General features: G+C 40.2%; 1 protein-coding gene across 1 annotated transcript in view; it reads left to right on the top strand.

Annotated features, from left to right (window-relative positions):
* The first annotated feature begins 3,976 nt into the window (after window positions 1–3,976).
* LOC100352755 (phospholipid-transporting ATPase ABCA3) overlaps window positions 3,977–18,455 on the top strand; it is a 182,954-nt gene continuing 168,475 nt past the window's right edge. Inside the window, exons 1-4 of the mRNA XM_089320830.1 lie at window positions 3,977–3,996; window positions 9,784–9,903; window positions 11,575–11,827; window positions 16,288–16,412. Coding sequence (XP_089176956.1) covers window positions 9,844–9,903; window positions 11,575–11,827; window positions 16,288–16,412 — 438 coding nt within the window. The 5' untranslated portion in view covers window positions 3,977–3,996; window positions 9,784–9,843. The remainder of the gene's footprint in view (window positions 3,997–9,783; window positions 9,904–11,574; window positions 11,828–16,287; window positions 16,413–18,455) is intronic.

Here is an 18,455-nt window from a genome sequence, read left to right as displayed (position 1 = left end):
GCCTCCCGGGGCGGGGCAAAGCCGCCCCACCCCTCAGGCCTGACTCCGCCCCCTCTGCCCACCCCGACTCCTTAGAGTGCATGGGATCGGTCCCTCCCCCACCACCCCTAGCTAGGGATGGAATCGAGGAAGCAGGCTGGGAGTTGGTATACTTGAGTCCACTTTCTCAATTCCTGTGATCAGCTGTAGTAGCCACATTCCTTGAAATGTTAGTATTTGTCGCAGTCTTGCAGTCTTGGTCGCCTGTCCTGGGGAGAAGTGGTGGGTGAGAAGGGACACAGGATGGAGGGGCTCTCTTACTTTTTAGATTATTGCCTGCTAGGAGATCTTAGATGAAAGGAGACAGAGAGTTCTTAATCACTTGCCTTTCAGTTCTGTCCCTGTCCCCTCCTGGAATCTAATCCCAATAACCCTTTCCCCCACCCCACCGCCACCCTTTTCTCTCAGGCTAATTAACCTAGCTAACCTTCAACCAGGGCAAGGTGTCACCCAAAGAGCCAAAATGCAGGGTCTTTTCTTCAAGGAGTTTCTACCGTACTTGAATTGGAGAAATAACATAGCACAGGCACAACATGTAACTAACGCTGCATAGCAGGAAACCCTCCTTGCCAAATCAGTGCTAAGAAAAGTAAGTGGTTTGGTAAAAAAAAAAAAAAAAAAAAAAAAAAAAAAAATTACTTTGACCTGAAGTGGTCATACAATGGTGTCATAAAGGAGCAAGAAAAACCAACACTTGAAATAACAATAACCACAACAGGTTATTATTGATCTTTACTAAGTACCAAGTGCGTTTTGGTACTAAGTACCAATGCATTTTTTGTACATCATCTCATTTAGTTGTACAACAACCTCTGAGGCATGTAGGTGCCTTGCAGTCTATCTGAAGCTCTGAGAGGGGGAAGAATTTGTTCAAAGTCACCCAGCAAGTCAGCAGAGGTGGCAGGCTTCACCTGTGGAGTTCTAACCATTTAGCTACCCTAGCCAAAAGGAAGGAGGAGGGCATTTCAGGCCAGATGGAGTCCAAGAGTGGAAGGAATGTTGCTCAGTCCTTGGAGCCAGTGAGTTTCCAGATGAGCTGGGGTAGAACAGAGGGGCTGATGCCTAGAAGCAACCAGAGATAGAACTGGAGAATTCTTGAGAAGAGTGATTCTTCAGAAACAGTACATGCTCAAAGAGGTTTAACGTTTAGGAACATGGGTCTTTGTGCCAATGTATGGGATGAAACAGGTGAGCAAGAGGAGAGAAAGGTCAGCAGGTGGGAGTGGTTCCCCAGTACTTTGGGTGGAAGATACATAGGACATTTCTTCAGGAATGGTGACATCATAGTAAAAGACAGTGTAGAAGTACCTTTCAAGAATATGTGCCAATGAAATAAGAAATTATATGGAAAGTATTTAGCATGACACAGAGTAACCACATAATAAATCTACCTCTTATATAGTATTACCAAAGACAGAAGATGGCAGTAGTTGGGAAAAGCTGATTTCACTTTAAAAACAGATAGGTATAAAGAAAAATTGATTCACTGAGAACAAAAAAAAAAAAAAAAAAAAAAGAAGTACTCATCAATCAAACGAATAGATATGAAACAGGAAAGCCAGGTATTTATTTGCTTCCATTGTGAAATAAGGAATTTAACTCTGATTAAATAGTGAGCTCCAGTATTTGAGCAAATCCTGTAGGAGCAGGGCTAGTCTACAAAGTACCTCAAGTCACCTTCTTATAAAGCTTTGAGTGATATCACCCAGGTTTGCAGCAAAGTAGCACTGAGAAAATTGATCTTGGTTACATCAGCTGTGTTGGGACCAGAGGCACTGAAACTAAGTATCTCAAGACTCCAGAGCATTTTAAAAATGAAACTTATGCAATACTTTTAGTCTTGTATAGTATTCACACCATTTGAGCAGGTCAGATAATTCTTAATTGACCACATATAGCAAGAGTTTACCCACCAGGTTCTGTGGTGGCTCCAATACCTCATGACATTTCTGTTATTTATTTATTATACTTTGTTAAAATTACACTTCTCTCTTTGGCTTCAGTTGAGGGTAAATAAGCAAACATAATTAATTCATGTGCTGTTTCAATCTATTCCAATTTGCCTAGAAATAAATGCATGACTACTCAGAAAACACACTGGTATGTGAATTACCTCAAATCACCTCTTTATAAGGCTTTGGGTAACATCACCTAGGCCCTCATAAGGTTTTAGTCGCTAACTTGATGGTCTGTAACCACCTTTGGGAAGAAGTCCTATTAAAGGGAGGGGGAATGGGGTGGGAATGGCTTCTTTCTCCTCCCCAGGCTGGCAGTAGCAGCATTGGTGCTAGGAAGATTGGTTGGTTCAGAATATTAGGTGACCAGCACCAAGGAGTATAAGCTGGTGTTGCGGTGGGGACTGATAAGACATGGATTGCACAATAAACAATACCCTGTCCCTAATACTCCAGAGGAAAGAAGGGTTACTGAGCTCAGACATTACATCACTTGGCTCAGGTTGTAGGGTTAGCACACTGTTGGGTGGTGCATAAATAAGCACCCTTCTATGATATAAAGAACTTTCATCACGAATGGTTGTTGAGAGTTTATTATACATTTATGAAATCATTATATTATCTCCCTACTTTAACTATTGGTGTGATCCACTGCAATTTGTTCCTTCATTTTTATTGGAGTGCTAATACGTTTCAGCTAAAATTCCAGCCTCTGCAGGTAGAGGATTAGGAACTTCAGGTTCAGAGCCCTTCTCTGGGAATTACTAAGCCAGATTGGCTTTCAATCTGAATCTGTCATTGGTACATGCTAGATGATCTTGAACAAGAGACTTAACAACTCTGATCCTGTTTCATCAACTTGTAAAATGAGATATTATCCGTAATATTAGAACAGACCTCCCAGAGTTGTGGTGAGGCATAAATGTGATCATTTTGTCAAGTGTTTAGCAGGTATGTATTTAAAAAGTATTATTAATAAGTAGCATATGAAAAAGTAATGCTAGGTATTGTTGAGGGCTTATTATTAAAATAAGGAAACTACCATTAGTAAGAATGACTTAAAAGACTTACTTGTAAGGTAGGGGCTGGCACCCAGAAAGCTGGTGTAACTGCCCCTTCCCCATTCTCCCCTGGGCCTTGTCCTGGGAGGGCCCAGGGCCTGTGCCTCTGGGCTTCCAGGCTAACTTCCAACAGTCTAGTGAGGAGGTGGTCACTTGCACCTCCCTAGACTTCTGCTGTCACCATACATATGGAGCTGTTACAAGGGCACAGCAAGTCCGTGACTTAGGTACTCACCCACTGCACAAAATACATGGGACATATTGAGTACACAAAATACTCAGGACTCAAGCTAAATAGTAAAATAAAACCGTTTAATGCAATGTGCAAAAAAAGAAAAAAAAAACCCAAATGGCAAACAAAAAAATCCATGAATCATAAAATTTTCAATAGAGCCAGGATCAGAATTTCTGATTTCTCTTTTCACTTCAGGTTTCAATATAGAACCATCATTGGACTTTTATACTCAAAGTATTTTATCTAAAAATTTTAAAAAATATTGTATTGAAACATTTGTCTTCACTGAGTCGCTTGGCCATTTCACTTTGCCGCCAAGGTGCATTTTCACCCTCTAAATTCCCACGTTGCGCAGTGCGCGGTGAGTCAGGAGAAGCGGGAGGATGCCCAGGAAGGTAAGTAAGTGCGGCCGGGGATGGCGGGCTCTGGCGCCGAGGACACCCTCGGGTTGCGCCCTCGCCCGCGCCCGCGCCCGCGCCCGCGCCCGCCGCCCGGCCTCGCGCGCAGCCGGCTCCTCCGCTTCACGCGCGTCCCCAGGCTCGCGCCTTCGGTGGGCGCGCGCGAGGCTGAGCGCGCACAGCGGCCCTCGGGGCGCCTGCGCGGCGGGGCGGTTGGGAGGGCGTTGGGAAGAGGCGCCGCGCGCGGTCGACGCGCGCCCCTCAGCGGCGGAGGCGGTGGTGGAGGTGGCGGTAGCGACTGTTCAGTGGTGAGTGTGCGGGCCGTCCTGGGGGCCCTTCCTCCCTGACCAGTGGTGGCCCTGCTTTGGCCTCTAGGACTGAAAGGACGCCCCCCCCCCCCCCACACCTGACAAAGGCAAAGAGAGACCCGCTAGGGACTTAGGGTTGAGTTTTATTTATTTTCTGGGTCGCAGAAGTTGACTTCCTGAGTGGGGACTGGGTCTTGTGTATCTGGCTGGCTGTTCTGCTGGTCGCGTAGCAAGGGACTGTTTGGGAACCCTTGTCGTGAGTTTTTGATACGGGCCCATGAGCAAAAGAGCCCATCAGGGAATCATTTGCTACTAGCGCGTGTGCGAGAGGACGTTCCCTTCCTAAGCTCTTGGCCCTTTGGACGCCTGACTCCACCTTGCGACGACAACTTTGGCAGGTTGTAACTCAGTGGTCGGATAGAAGGACCTGGGAGGTGTGCTTATATTTTGGCTCTAATCTAGCTGGAACCAACGGGCTTGACCTCAGGGTCTCATCTACTATGTAGAAATAACGTTTTAGCTCTCAGAGTTTTTCTTTTTCTTTTTTTTTTTTTTAGAATTTTTTAAATTTTTTATTTAGTAAATATAAATTTTAAAAGTACAGTTAATGGATTACAATGGCTCCCCCCCATAATTTCCCTCCCACTCACACCCCTCCCATCTCCTGCTCCCTCTTCCATTCCGTTCACATCAATATTCATTTTCAATTCTCTTTATATACAGAAGATCAATTCAGTATATATTAAGTAAAGATTTCATCAGTTTGCACCCACACAGAAACACAAAGTGTAAAATACTGTTTCAGTACTAGTTATAGCATTACCTCACATTGGACATGAAATTCAAATCACATGAATTTAGCTTTTTTTTAAATATATATATATATCCTTTTGAAGTGTATACTTTACTGGCTTTTATTACATTCATAGGACTGGGCAACCGTCGCCACTGTCTACTTCTGGAACATTTTCATTATCTCCCCCCCCCCCCCCAAATAAACCCTGTATTCATTAAGCAGTCACCCTTCATTTCTAGCTTCACCGCCATCCCACATCTGCTTTTTGGTGGCCTAGGTTGTGAATTCTGGACATTCTATAGAAGTAGAATCATATATCACCTTTTGTGTGTAGTGGTTGCCTCCTAGCATGTCTTCAAGGTTTCTGCATGTTGTAGCGTGTGTCTGTACTTCATTCTTTTATAAGGCAAATGATATTCCATTGAGAGATGTACTGCCTTTTGTGTATTTGTTTCATTTGATGGGCTTTTAGGTCATTTTTGACTATGAATAATGTTACTATGAATATTTCTGTGTTTTTGTATGAACATTTGTCTTTTACTCTCCTGGGTACATATCTAGGAATGGAATTGGAGAGTAATTCTATGTTTAACTGAGGAATTACCATGTGTCATGTTACAGTTTTTTCATCAGTGAGTGAGGGTTCCAGTTTTCCAAGTTCTCACCTGTGCTTATTTTACATTTTGCTTTATTGTACTCAGCCTAATGGGATGTGAAGTAGCATCACATTGTGCTTTTAATTTTCATTTTTCTAATAATTTGTTTTGTCAATCATTTTTTCTGTGTACTTAACAGTAATCTGTATAATTTGGAGAAATATTTATTTAGATTCTTGTGTCCATTACTTAATTGGGTTATCTTTTTGTGGTTGAGTTATAGAGTATATATTCAAGATATGAAACACTTATCAGATGTACGATTTGTCAATGCTTTATTTTTTGAGTTATCTTTGCGTCTTCTTGATCGTACTCAAGAACTTTTCATTTTGATGAAGCCTATTTTCTTCTGATGTTTTCTATCTAGGGATGCATTGCTAAATCCAGATAATGAAGATTTATCCTCATGTTCTAAGGGTTTTATTTGTTGTTATTTTTAAAATTTTTAAGAAAGCTTTTATTTAATAAATATAAATTTAATAGGTACAGCTTTTGGATTATAGTGGTTCTTCCCCTCATATCTACCCTCCCACCCCCACTCCCATCCCGCCTTCTATTCCCTCTTCCATCCCATTCTTCATTAAGATTCATTTTTAATTATATTTATATACAGAAGATCAACTCTATACTAAAAGATTTCAACAGTTTTCACCCACACAGACACACAAAATTTAAGCACTGTTTGAGGACTAGTTTTACCGTTAATTATCATAGTACAACTCATTAAGGACAGAGGTCCTACATGAGAAGCAAGTGCACAGTGACTCCAGTTGTTGATTTAATAGTTGACACTCTTATTTATGACGTCAGTGATCACCCAAGGCTCTTGTCATGAGCTGCCAAGGCTATAGAAGCTTCTTGAGTTCACAAACTCTGACATTATTTAGACAAGGCCATAGTCAAAGTGGAAGTTCTCTCCTTCCTTCAGAGAAAGTTACCTCCTTTGATGGCCCCTTCTTTCTACTGGGATCTCACAGAGATATTTCACTTAGGTCATTTTTTGTCAGTGTCTTGGCTTTCCATGCCTGAAATGCTCTCATGGGCTTTTTAGCCGGATCCAAATGCCTTAAGGGTTGATTCTGAAGCCAGAGTGCTGTTTAGGACATTTGTCATTCCTTGAGTCTGCTGTGTGTCCTGCTTCCCATGTTGTATCATTCTCTCATTTTTAATTCTATCAGTTATTATTAGACACTTGTCTTAGTTATGTGATCCCTTTGACATTTAATCCTATCTTTATGATCAGTTATGAACTTTTTTTATTTTTTAAAGGATTTTATTTATTTATTTGAGCGGTAGAGTTAGAGGTAGTGAAAGGGAGAGACCAAGAGACAGGTCTTCCTTCCGTTGGTTCACTCCCCAGATGGCCACAACAACAGGAGCTGCACCATTCTGAAGCCAGGGGCCAGGAGCTTCCTCCTGGTCTCCCGTGCAGGTGCAGGGGCCCAAGGACTTGTGCCATCTTGTACTGTTTTCCCAGGCAATAGCAGAGAGCTGGATTGGAAGAGGGGCAGTCGGGACTAGAACTAATACCCATATGGGATGCCAGCGCTGCAGGTGGAGGATTAACCTACTGTGCCACAGCGCCAGCCCCAATAAGTTATGAACTTAAACTGATCACTTTAACTAGTAAGATGGCATTGGTACCTGCCAATTTAATGGGATTTGGAGTTCCATGGCAAGTTTTTAGCTTTACCCTTAGGGGTAAGTCCAAGGGAATGTGTGCCGAGCTGTACATCTCCTCCCTCTCTTATTCCCACTCTTATTTTTAACAGGGATCAATTTTCAATTGAATTTAAACACCTAAGATTAATTCTGTGTTAAGTAAAGAGTTCAACCAATGGTATTAAGTAGAAAAAGAAAATGCTAAAAAGAATAAAATGCTAAGATGTTCCTCAACAGTCAGGACAAGGGCTGATCAAGTCATTGCTTCTCATAGTGTCAGTTTCACTTCTACAGGTTTTCTTTTAGCTGCTCAGTTGTTACAGATCTGGGAGAACATATGATATTTGGGACTGACTTATTTCAGGAGTTAGGATTTGAACTCAAGCAGCCTATGTTCAGATGCTAGATGCTTGAGAGCTTGTTTGGAAGTTGTAGCAGGGGAGTGCAGCTACTTGTATACCCTTGACCGAAGACTGGTCCTCCTGTAGCGGGGAAGGTCGTCCTCTTCGACCGAGTGTGCAGCTTCAGGAGGGATGGACATAGAGTGGCAAGGAATGAAGGGGACACCTGCCTAGCCACCCAGATCAGCTGAATCAACCTTGGCGACCAATGGGGTGACAGATGTGTGGCCAGATCGCCCTCACATCCATGGACGCTAGATTCTTAATCACTGTACCACACTGTCACAGTTAGGAGGAAAAGGTCATGATTGCTTTGAATTGACCTAATATTTAGCACAGGATATGACACAGACTAGGTAGTAAAAAAAATTAGTTGGTATTCAGCATTGTAATTTGTGAGGCTTTATCTCAGAGCCTATCCAAATAATAAGTGATATGCTGTATTTATATTTTGTATCTTTCTTTTAAAAATTATTTATTTATTTATTTGAAAGGCAGAGCAACAGAAGGAGAGACAGTGAGAGAAACATCTTCCATCCACTGGTGTATTCCTGAAATGGCCACAGCCTCTGGGGCTTGGTCAAGCTGAAACAAGGAACCCAGAACTCTATTTAGATCTCCCCATGTGGGTGGCAGGTATCCAAGCTCTTTGGCCATCATTTGTTGCCTTCTCATGGGAAATAGCTTGAAGCTGGGTTGGAAGAAAAGTAGGCTGAACTTGAACTGACACTCTGATGGCCTGCAGGTATCCCAAGAGGTGCTTAATCCACTACACTATAATGTCTGCTCTTATACTTTTCATCTTTCTTTGTGAAAATAAGCTGCAACTTGCTTATGTTTGCATCACTATTGCCTAATGTCCTCATACATATTAGAAGTCCTTTGGGCATACATTTAATCATTAATATGATGTATAGTATCAGACAAACAGTTATTTCAAGCATTTTTTATTATCTTTCAGAATTGATTAAAAAACAAAACAGGGGCCGGTGCTGTGGTGTAGTGGGTATAAAGCTGCTGCCTGCAGTGCTGGCATCCCATATGGGTGCAAGTTCAAGTCCTGGCTGCTCCTTTTCCGATCCAGCTCTCTGCTATGGCCTGGGAAAACAGTAGAAGATGGTCCAAGTCCTTGAGCCTCTGCACCTGTGTGGGAGACCCGAAAGAAGCTCCTGGTTCCTGGCTTTGGATCGGCATAGCTCCCGCTGTTGCGGCCAATTGGGGAGTGAACCAGCAGATGGAAGATCTCTCTCTCTCTCTGCTTCTCCTTCTCTCTCTATGTAATTCTTTTTTTTTTGGACAGGCAGAGTGGACAGTGAGAGAGAGAGAGACAGAGAGAAAGGTCTTTCTTTTTGCCGTTGGTTCACCCTCCAATGGCCGCCGCGGCTGGTGCACCACGCTGATCTGAAGCCAGGAGCCAGTTACTTATCCTGGTCTCCCATGGGATGCAGGACCCAAGGACTTGGGCCATCCTCCACTGCACTCCCTGGCCACAGCAGGGAGCTGGCCTGGAAGAGGAGCAACCGGGACAGAATCCGGCACCCAGACCGGGACTAGAACCCGGTGTGCCAGCGCCGCAAGGCGGAGGATTAGCCTAGTGAGCCGCGGTGCCGGCCTTCTATGTAATTCTGACTTCAAATAAATAAATAAATCTTTAAAAACAAAAAAACACTGAACAGGGCCCAGTGCTGTGGTGTAGCAGGTTAAGCTGCTGCCTGTATCACCAGTGTCTCATATAGGCACTGGTTTAAGTCTTGCTTGCTCCACTTCTGATCCAGCTCACTGCTATCGCACCTGGGAACGCAGTTGAGGATGTCCCGAGTTCTTGGGTCCCTGTACCGATATGAGAGATCCAGAAGAAGCTCCTGGCTCCTGGCTTTGGCCTGGACCAGACCTGGCTGTTGGAACCATTTGGGGAGTGAACCAACAGATAAAATCAATCTCCCTTTCCTCTTATTTCTGTAATTCCACCTTTCAAATAAATGAAATAAAAGTCAGAGCTGGTGTTTAGCTTAGTAGGTAAGACATCAGGTAAAGTAATTGCATCCCATATTGAATTGCCTGAATTGGATATGAGACCCTAAATCCTGACTAATGTGGACCCTGGGAGGCATAGCAATGACTCCAGCAACTGTATTCCTGCTACCCATTTGGGAGTCTTGGATTGAATTCCTGGTTCCTGGCTTCAGATCTCTCTATTTGTCTGTCAAATAAAAATACAATAGTAGAACAGTGAAATATTTATTTTAATTCATTAAATTTTATATTTTTTCAGGTAACTTAAACTGTATTAAACTTTCTTCCTAAAAGTTGAGCTTCCATTGTTTAAGATCAAATGAGTTCATCATGGCCCATGCAATTTTCAGCCCTCCTCTGGAAAAATTTTCTTTTAAAGGTGAGTGGAGAACTCGTTGGGAAATGGTTGAAAAGGCTAATGAAACCTAAGGGGAATTTTTAAGTAGGATGTTCACTTCATTTCAGCTTCTTTTTTCTTTTGCTCCAAGGTGAGAGGTAGTACTTATTTTTTCTTTTCTTTTAAAGTCACATTTAAAAATTGTACATATTTATGGGTTACTGTACATTATTTCTCCACATATGTGCGTGCATAATGTTTAATTCAGGGCAAAAAAGGTCTGTCTCCTTAAACATTGAACATTTCTTAATGTTGAAGATATTCAAAATAATCTCTTCTAGTTTTTTTTTTTTTTTTGAGAAATACATAGTACATTATCTGCAGTCATCTGACTGTGCAACGGGAGACCAGAACTTATTATTTCTTTTTTTAATTATTACTTCTATCTTATCATAAGTTAATTCCCTTTAGTCAACCTTTTCCCATCCCATCCTATCCTGTGACAACCATTACACTGTAACTTCTGTAAGGTAAGCATTTTTATGCTCCCTTTTGAGTGAGATTGTCTGATAGTTGTCTTTCAGTGCTTGGCTTATTTTGGTTAACATAATGACTTCCAGTTCCTAAATGTGTAGAATACTCATAGGGCCAATCAATAGGATGAATAATAAGTAAAAAAGAAAGACAATCTGGAGAACCACTCTTTTTTTTAACACTTAGAACACAATTTTTATTAATATAAAGGGAAAGATTTAATGTAGTTCTTAAATAATTCTAAGACTATAATTATACTTCCTTCTATCACCTACCCACTCTTCCTTCCTTCCTACCTTCCTTCCTTCCATTACTTTTTATAATTTTTGAAATAGCATATTTAATTTACATTGTAGTCAAAGATTTAATGCTCCATCAAATAAAGAGTTCAGCATGTAAGAAGTAATAGACCATAGTTCAGCAGCAATATAGATAAAGGCTATTAACAGTAATCAAATGAAAAGATGTCAGCTTCACCCATATATAGTAAATCTTAAAATAATCATAGATCATTAAAACTATAGCATATCATTCCTAACCATCTTTTTGACAAAGATATAAGACAAAGTTTGATAAAGTTGCATTTGCAGCAATACCAGTATACAGACATTTCTTTCTTTTTAGTTTTTTGATTTTTAAATTTTAGCTCCCACATATAAGGAAGAACATGAGGTATTTGTCCTTCTGTGTCAGGCTTGTTTCCTTCAACATGATGTCCTCCATTTGCATCCATTTTGATGCAAATGGTATAATTTCATTCTCTTTTTAATAGCTGAATAATATTCATTGTATATATGTACCACATTTTCTTTATCCATTCATCTGTTGATGGATACCTTGGTTGATTCCATGTTTTGGCTATTGTGAACAGTGTTGCTATAAACATGGTAATGCAGATCTCTCTTGGATACAATGTTCATGTCTTATGGATATATACCCAATAGTGGGATTGCCTGATCATATGGCAAGTCCATTTCCAGTTTTTAAAGAAATTTCCTTACTGTTTTTCATAGTGGCTGTATTAATTTACATTCCTATCAGCAGTGTGTAAGATTTTTATTGTAGAATGAAGAGGAATGATATGTTTGTATTGTGTGTATGTTGTGAGTACACAGCAGTATAAATACACATAGATATGTTTTTAGGTTAATTAACACAGTGCTTTCTTTTCTTTTATAGAGGCGGCAGATAGTTGGTTTAGCTGTGGAAATCCTCTTTATATTTCTGTTCTTTGCAATGATTTTGACCTTACGCAGCAATGCAAAAAAGCAGTTTCGTAATGCTTCTACTTTTAACCCTCTTCCTGTGGAACTACCCAACTTCCTTGTGAATACTCCACATAAGTATGAATTGGTATATGTGCCTTCTAAGAGTGAAGTGGCAAAAAATATTATAGAGATGGTGAAAAAGGATTTAAATGTCAATTTTAAAGGTCAGAAATTATAATGTCAAAGTTTTTGTTGAATATGTTAGGGTGCTTCAAACATTTGTGGAAAAATGGAATTAAAAGGTGTTTATTTTGGTGCAAAAGTTTTTTTTTAAATGTTGTGGGATGTGTTTTTTAAAAATTTTTAAAGATTTGAAAGGCAGAGCCACAGAGAGGTAGAGGCAAAGAGAGAGAGAGAGATAGAGAGAGAGAGAGGTGTCTTTGATCTGCTGGTTCATTCCCTAGATGGCCACAATGGCCAGAGCTGTGCTGATCTGAAGCTGGGAGCCAGGACTTCTTCTGGGTCTCTCATATGGGTTCAGGGGCCCAAGGACTTGGGCCATCTGCCACTGCCTTCCCAGGCTGTAGCAGAGAGCTGGATTGGAAGCAGAGCAGCTGGGATTCGAACCAGAGCCCATATGTGATGCCTGCATTGTAGGTGGCGGCTCCACCCACCACACCACAGTGTAAAAGTTTTTTGTTTTTGTTTTTGTTTTTTTTTTTTTTTGCACTGGCCCCAGTGCAAAAGTTTTTGACATGTGTGCATACAGGGGATCTTCAAAAAAACCATGGAAAATGTGTATTATGGAAAAATTGTGCATAGATTTCTCATTTTCCTGGAAGCAGTTTCATCAGCCTGGAACCTAATAGGCAATGGACTTAACTTGATGAAACCAGTCTGTAAAGACTAAAAGAAGTACATGATGCTCTTTGTCTTGAGACAAATAAAAACATAATTTATGAAAACCTACTGTGAAGAGAGAAAATTTGGAGCAATAAGTGCCTATATTAAAAAATAGGAACGTTCTAAAATAACCTAACTTTATACATCAATGAACTAGAAAAAGAAGAAACAATCCAAGATTAGCTGAAAGGAAATAATACACACTGGAACCAAAATAAATCAAGTAGAGCAGAGAAAAAGTAAAGAAACAAAACAGAATTGGTTTCCTGAAAAAAATAAGCAAAAATTACAAACCTTTAGGTAGACTAAGAAAGAAATAGAATACACAAATGAAATTTCGAGGACTCATTACAATAGTTACCTCAAAAATAAAAAGAATCATAAGGGACTATTATAAATAATTATATGAATTTACCAGCAAATCAGATAACCTAAAAGAAATGAATGAATTACTAGAAGTATACAACTTGCCAAGACTGGAATAAAGCCTGCTCAGACCAATAGCAAAGACACTGAAGTAGTAACCAAAACTTCCCTGATATTCAAATAATACCATTCCTTCTTTAGCCCTTCCAAAAAATGAGTGGAAGAATATTTCCAAACATATTCTATGATATAAGCATTGTCCTGATATCAAGTTAATATTTCAGATGAACACAGATGCAAAAATACTCAATATAATACTAGCAAACCAAATTTAGCATGTTAAATAGATTATATGCCATAGCCAAGTAGAGTTTACACCTGGGATGCAATATTGATTTAACATACATAAATCAGTCTGGACAACTGTGGGGGAATGAGAAGGCCGTGCCAAGATGGCCAGTGGCAAGCGAGCATCAGTTACTCAGGAGTGGCTTCAGAAACCCCTGGGAAACCACCTGGCAACGGAGCCTTCCTGGAAACAGGCAGTGATTGGTTAGAGCATAAACTGCTCCTTGACCAGATTGGCTGCCTCGACTATATAAGCTGCTGTACCAACTGAAATAAATGAGTCTGCGGGCTGCTCACCTCTGGCCCGCTTTCTCCCAACTCCCGGGGTCTGTGTGGTGACTCCGCATCTCTTGCCCCCACCACGCTCCTTCTCTCAGAACGAATCCACAGCAACAGACAACGCATTGATAGAATGAAGTATAAAAACAATATGATTATCTGCATGTATGAAAAAATTAAGCATTTGACAAAGTTCAGCATCCATTAATGATAAAAGGTCCAAAAAATAGGCATGGAAGGAAATTTCCTCACCACAACAGAGACAATTTATTGAAAAAATGAACAGATAACATCTTGAGGAATGGAGAAAAACTTACAGCTTTTCCTCTAAGATCCCAAGAAGGATGCCCACTCTCACTACTTGTATTCAGTATAGAGCTTGAAGTACTAGCAGGGACAATCAGACAAGAAAAAAGCAAAAAGGCAGAAGTAAAATTGCCTTTCTTTGCAGATGACTTGATTCTGTGTGTAGAGAACCTTAAAGATTCCATATAAAAATTGATAAATGAATTCATTAAGACTGTAGTATAAACTCAACATATAAAATTAATTCTATTTCTTTATACCAACAATGACTAGAAAAGGAGATCAAGAAGACAATATTATTTACCATGGAATCAACAAGAATAAAATACTCAGGGATAAATTTAACCTAGAATGTGAAAGACCTATATAGAGAAAACAGTAAAATATTTGTGAAAGAAGTTGAAGTCACAAAAATGGAAATATATTCATATTTATGTGTGGGAATAATTAATATTGTTAAGATGTTTCCCAAAGCAATCTACAAATTGAGTTAATCCTATGAAAAATTCCACTGTCATTTTACTGTAGAAAAAGAAAAGACAATTTAAAAATTCATCTGGAGTTACAAAAGATTCTGAATAGCATTTTATTTGAAAGGGAGAGAGAAAGAGTGTGTGTTTCCATCCCCTGTTTTACTCCCAATTGCCTGCAACAATTGGGAATCGACCAGAATGAAGCCAGGAGCCCAGAACTCAATCTGGATCTCCCACATTGGTGTCAGGGACCCAACTGCTTTAGCCATTACCTTCTGCCTCCCAGGGTGTGCATTAATAGGAAGCTTGAATTGGAAGTGGAGCCAGAACTCCAATCTAGGCACTCCAATATGGGATATGGTACCCCAAACAGTGTTTTAACTTTTCACCAATTGCCTGCCTCAGATAAAATCATAAAAAATATAAAAGAAATTTTTATATTTGTTAAAACTAATATTTGCCTATTCCTAAAGTGTAGGATTTGAGAAAATAGAGAATAGAAATGAGATATTTAACTGTCCCTTTTTCATTTATGGAACCTAGATATTTCACTCTTTCTCTTCCTCTCTCCTTTTCTTCCTTTTATTTTTAGTTTGTTTTTATTACTAGCTATGTGTTGTGTTAAGTTTTACCCAAAATTTTTATTAGTTTTAAGCAAAAGGAGTTTATGTAAGCTCAGCCTCCCATATGTTTGTTTTTTATTTTATCTTATTTATTTTTTTGACAGGCAGAGTTAGAGAGAGAGAGAGAGAGACAGAGATAAAGGTCTTCCTTCCATTGGTTCACCCCCCAAATGGTTGCTATGGCCACCATGTGTTTGAAAATGGAAGGGAGCACCTGCCTATGTATCACCAGATTATAAATACACATATGGAGGGACAGATTTCCTGTATTCTGTTAAAAACCAGAGATAGAGAAGACAGCATTAGTAACTTAAAATTGTAGGTCAAATTATATGTTTCTGCTTATATAGCAAATGGACAGTCTTTTTTAAGATTTTTATTTATTTATTTATTTGACAGGTAGAGTTACAGACAATGAGAGAGAGAGATAGAAAGGTCTTCCTTCCATTGGTTCACTTCTCAAATGGCCGCTACGGCCGGCCAGAGCTCTGTGCCAATCCGAAGCCAGGAGCCAGGTGCCTGCTGGTCTCCCATGTGGGTGCAGGGGCCCAAGCACTTGGCCCATCTTCCACTGCCTTCCCAGGCCACAGCAGAGAGCTGGACTGGAAGAGGAGCAACCGGGACTAGGACCCAGCGCCCACATGGGATGCAGGTGCCACAGGCAGAGGATTAACCAAGTGAGCCATGGCGCCAGCCCCAAGGACAATCTTAATATTTTTCATTTAATGGATACAAATACAGATATATTTTCACAAAATTATAACCAGTGTGCAGTAGAATCATTGTAATTTCAATTTGATTTAATTCTGATTATTGATTTAATTGAACACATTTTCACAATATCATTGGATATTTGGATATCCTGTTTTGTTTTGTTCTGTGACAAGCCTGTTAAGATTTTTTGTTAATTTTAATTTGTTCTTTTTGCATTATAGGAGTTATTTACATATTTATTGTTGATTGTAGATATTGCTTATAAGCTGTCTCATTCTGTGTGTTGCCTTTCTACTCTTAGTGGTATCTTTTGAAGAACAGTGATTGCTAATTTTAGTAAAGCCTATTTTGTCTATCTTTTTCAAGTTTAAAAAAAATTTCCCTACTTCAGATTCATGAAGATATTCTATATTAGCATGTGGGAGGCTGTTTTTGTTTTGTGTATATACACTGTCTAACTAAATTTCTTTTATACTGTTTACCAGAATTTGTTTTTATGTTATATGTTTATCTTGTTTTTGTGTACCTCATATGGTCAAGGTGGTCAGTGATGTCAATGTTTAAGTAATACTGTTTTGAAATTTATAGTATAGGATTTATGCTATTCATAGTAAAGCTTGATCATAAGACATTTGACATATGTGTGGATAACTTAGATTTTTCTCTTTACAGTTCAAGGCTTTGCTTCAGAAAAAGAGTTTGAGAGTTACATTAAGCGTGAAAAGTCTGCTCGTGTACTGGCTGCTGTTGTGTTTGATCATGACTTCAAAAATGACCAGGATGGCTTGCCACTTCAGGTGAGAAAGTTTTATATAAAGAACTAATAATAATATTCTTTAGATTTCAGGGATTTAATGGGAGATACAGGTAGCAACTCCATTTTGTAAATTGGAAAAATTGTAATTTGCCCAAGAGTATAACTCCTTGTTTATAACAGAATAGGAATTTGAATCTAGCTCCAACTTATTTTGATACCTGTGCTTCTTTTTTAAAATATTTATTTGTTTATTTATTTGAAAGTCGGAGGGAAGGAGGGAGGGAGGAAAGGTGGGAGGAAGGGAAAGAGACACAGAGAGAGAGAACGAGAGAGCGAGAGCGAGAGAGAGAAATATCTTCCACCCACTGGTTCATTCCCCAGATGGCTGCAGCAGCTTGGGCTGGGCCAGGGCTGAAACCAGAAGCCAGGAGTTTTTCCCAGGTCTGCAGCATGGGTTGCAGAGGCCCAAACACTTGGACCATCTTCTGTTGCTTTTCCAAGGCCATAATCAGTGCACTGGATCAGAAGTGGAGCAACTGGGATGTGAATCGGTACCCGTATGGGATGCCAGCATTGTAGGTGGCTTTACCTGCTACACCACCATGCCGCCCCCCCAACTTATTGTAATACTCGTTCTTTTAACTATTACATTATGTTGAGAAAACTATGTCTGCTACCCAAAAATCGTATACTGGTGGAAAATATAGTGATAGGAACTTCAGCTAGTAAAGAGTTTAACTTCCCCTATCTATCTGACTATACAGACGCTCTGAGCCTGCAAATAGTTGGTAGGAAAATAATAATATAGCCAGGTAATAAAAAGCTAATTCTAGGGCTGCTGCTGTGGCATAGCAGGTAAAATTGCTGCCTGCAGCACCAGCACCTCATGTGCACTGGTTCAAATCCTGGTTGCTCCTCTTCTGATCTAGCTCTCTGCTATGGCCTGGGAAAGCAGTGGAAGATGGCCCAAGTACTTGGGCTCCTGCACCTGTGTGGGAGACCTGGAAGAAGCTCCTGGCTCCTGGCTTCAGACTGGCCCAGCTCCAGACATTTCAGCCATTTGGGGAATGAACCGGCAGATAGAAGACCTTTTTCTATCTCTCCCTTTCTCTGTAACTCTACCTCTCAAATAAATAAATAAATAAATAAATCTTAAAAAAATACAAGCCATTGTAATCCATAAGCCGTACTTTGGAAATTTATATTCATTAAATAAAAGTTAAAAAAATAAAATAAAAAAATCAAATTAAAAATGAACCATAATGAAGAAGGTGATGGGAGAGGGAATGGGAGGTGGGATGGGAGCTGGGGGAAGGGTTATGGGGGAAAGAACCACTATATTCCTAAAGTTGTATCTATGTAAAAACGTATTCATTAAATAAAATTAAAAAAGAAAAAAAAAAACACTTGTTCTTTTGAGTGAATTAGATTTAATTATTTTCCTAAAATCTTTAGTAAAAACTCAGTATCAGGTATATTGCATCAGAATTAGGACATCTTGGGGCCGGCACTGTGATGTAACGGGTAAGGCAGCTACCTGCAGTGCCAGCATCTCCTATAGGCTCTGGTTTATGTCCCGGCTGCTCCACTTCCGATCTGCCTCTCTGCTATGGCATGAGAAAGCAGTAGAAGATAGCCCAAGTCCTTGGGCCCCTGCACCCACGTGGGAGACCTGGAAGAAGCTCCTGGCTCCTGGCTTTGGTTTGGCACAGCTTCAGCTGTTGTGGCCAATTGGGGAGTGAACCAGCAGATAGAAGACTTCTCTCTCTCTCACTCTCTCTCTCTATCTCTGCCTCTTCTCTCTGTGTGTAACTCTGCCTTTCAAATAAATAAATAAATGTTTAAAAAAAAAAGAATTAGGACATCTTGGGCTTGGCACTGTGATTAAGCTGCTGGCATCCCATAAAAGAGCACTGGTTTGATTTCTGGTGGTTCCCCTTGCAATCCAGCTCCCTGCTCATGCACCAGGGAAATATTATCTGAGTACTTGAGTCCCTGCCACTGATGTGGGTGACCCAGATTGAATTCCTGGCTCTGGGCTTCTGCCCGGCCCAGACCTGGCTATTGTGGAATGAGGCAGTAG

The sequence above is a fragment of the Oryctolagus cuniculus genome, chromosome 19 (genome assembly GCF_051225735.1).
Source record: "Oryctolagus cuniculus isolate XC-2025 breed Fujian yellow rabbit chromosome 19, ASM5122573v1, whole genome shotgun sequence".
NCBI classification, from domain to species: Eukaryota; Metazoa; Chordata; class Mammalia; order Lagomorpha; family Leporidae; genus Oryctolagus; species Oryctolagus cuniculus.
Note: the sequence above shows the minus strand (reverse complement) of the source record. Positions and strands in the feature narration are given on the sequence as shown.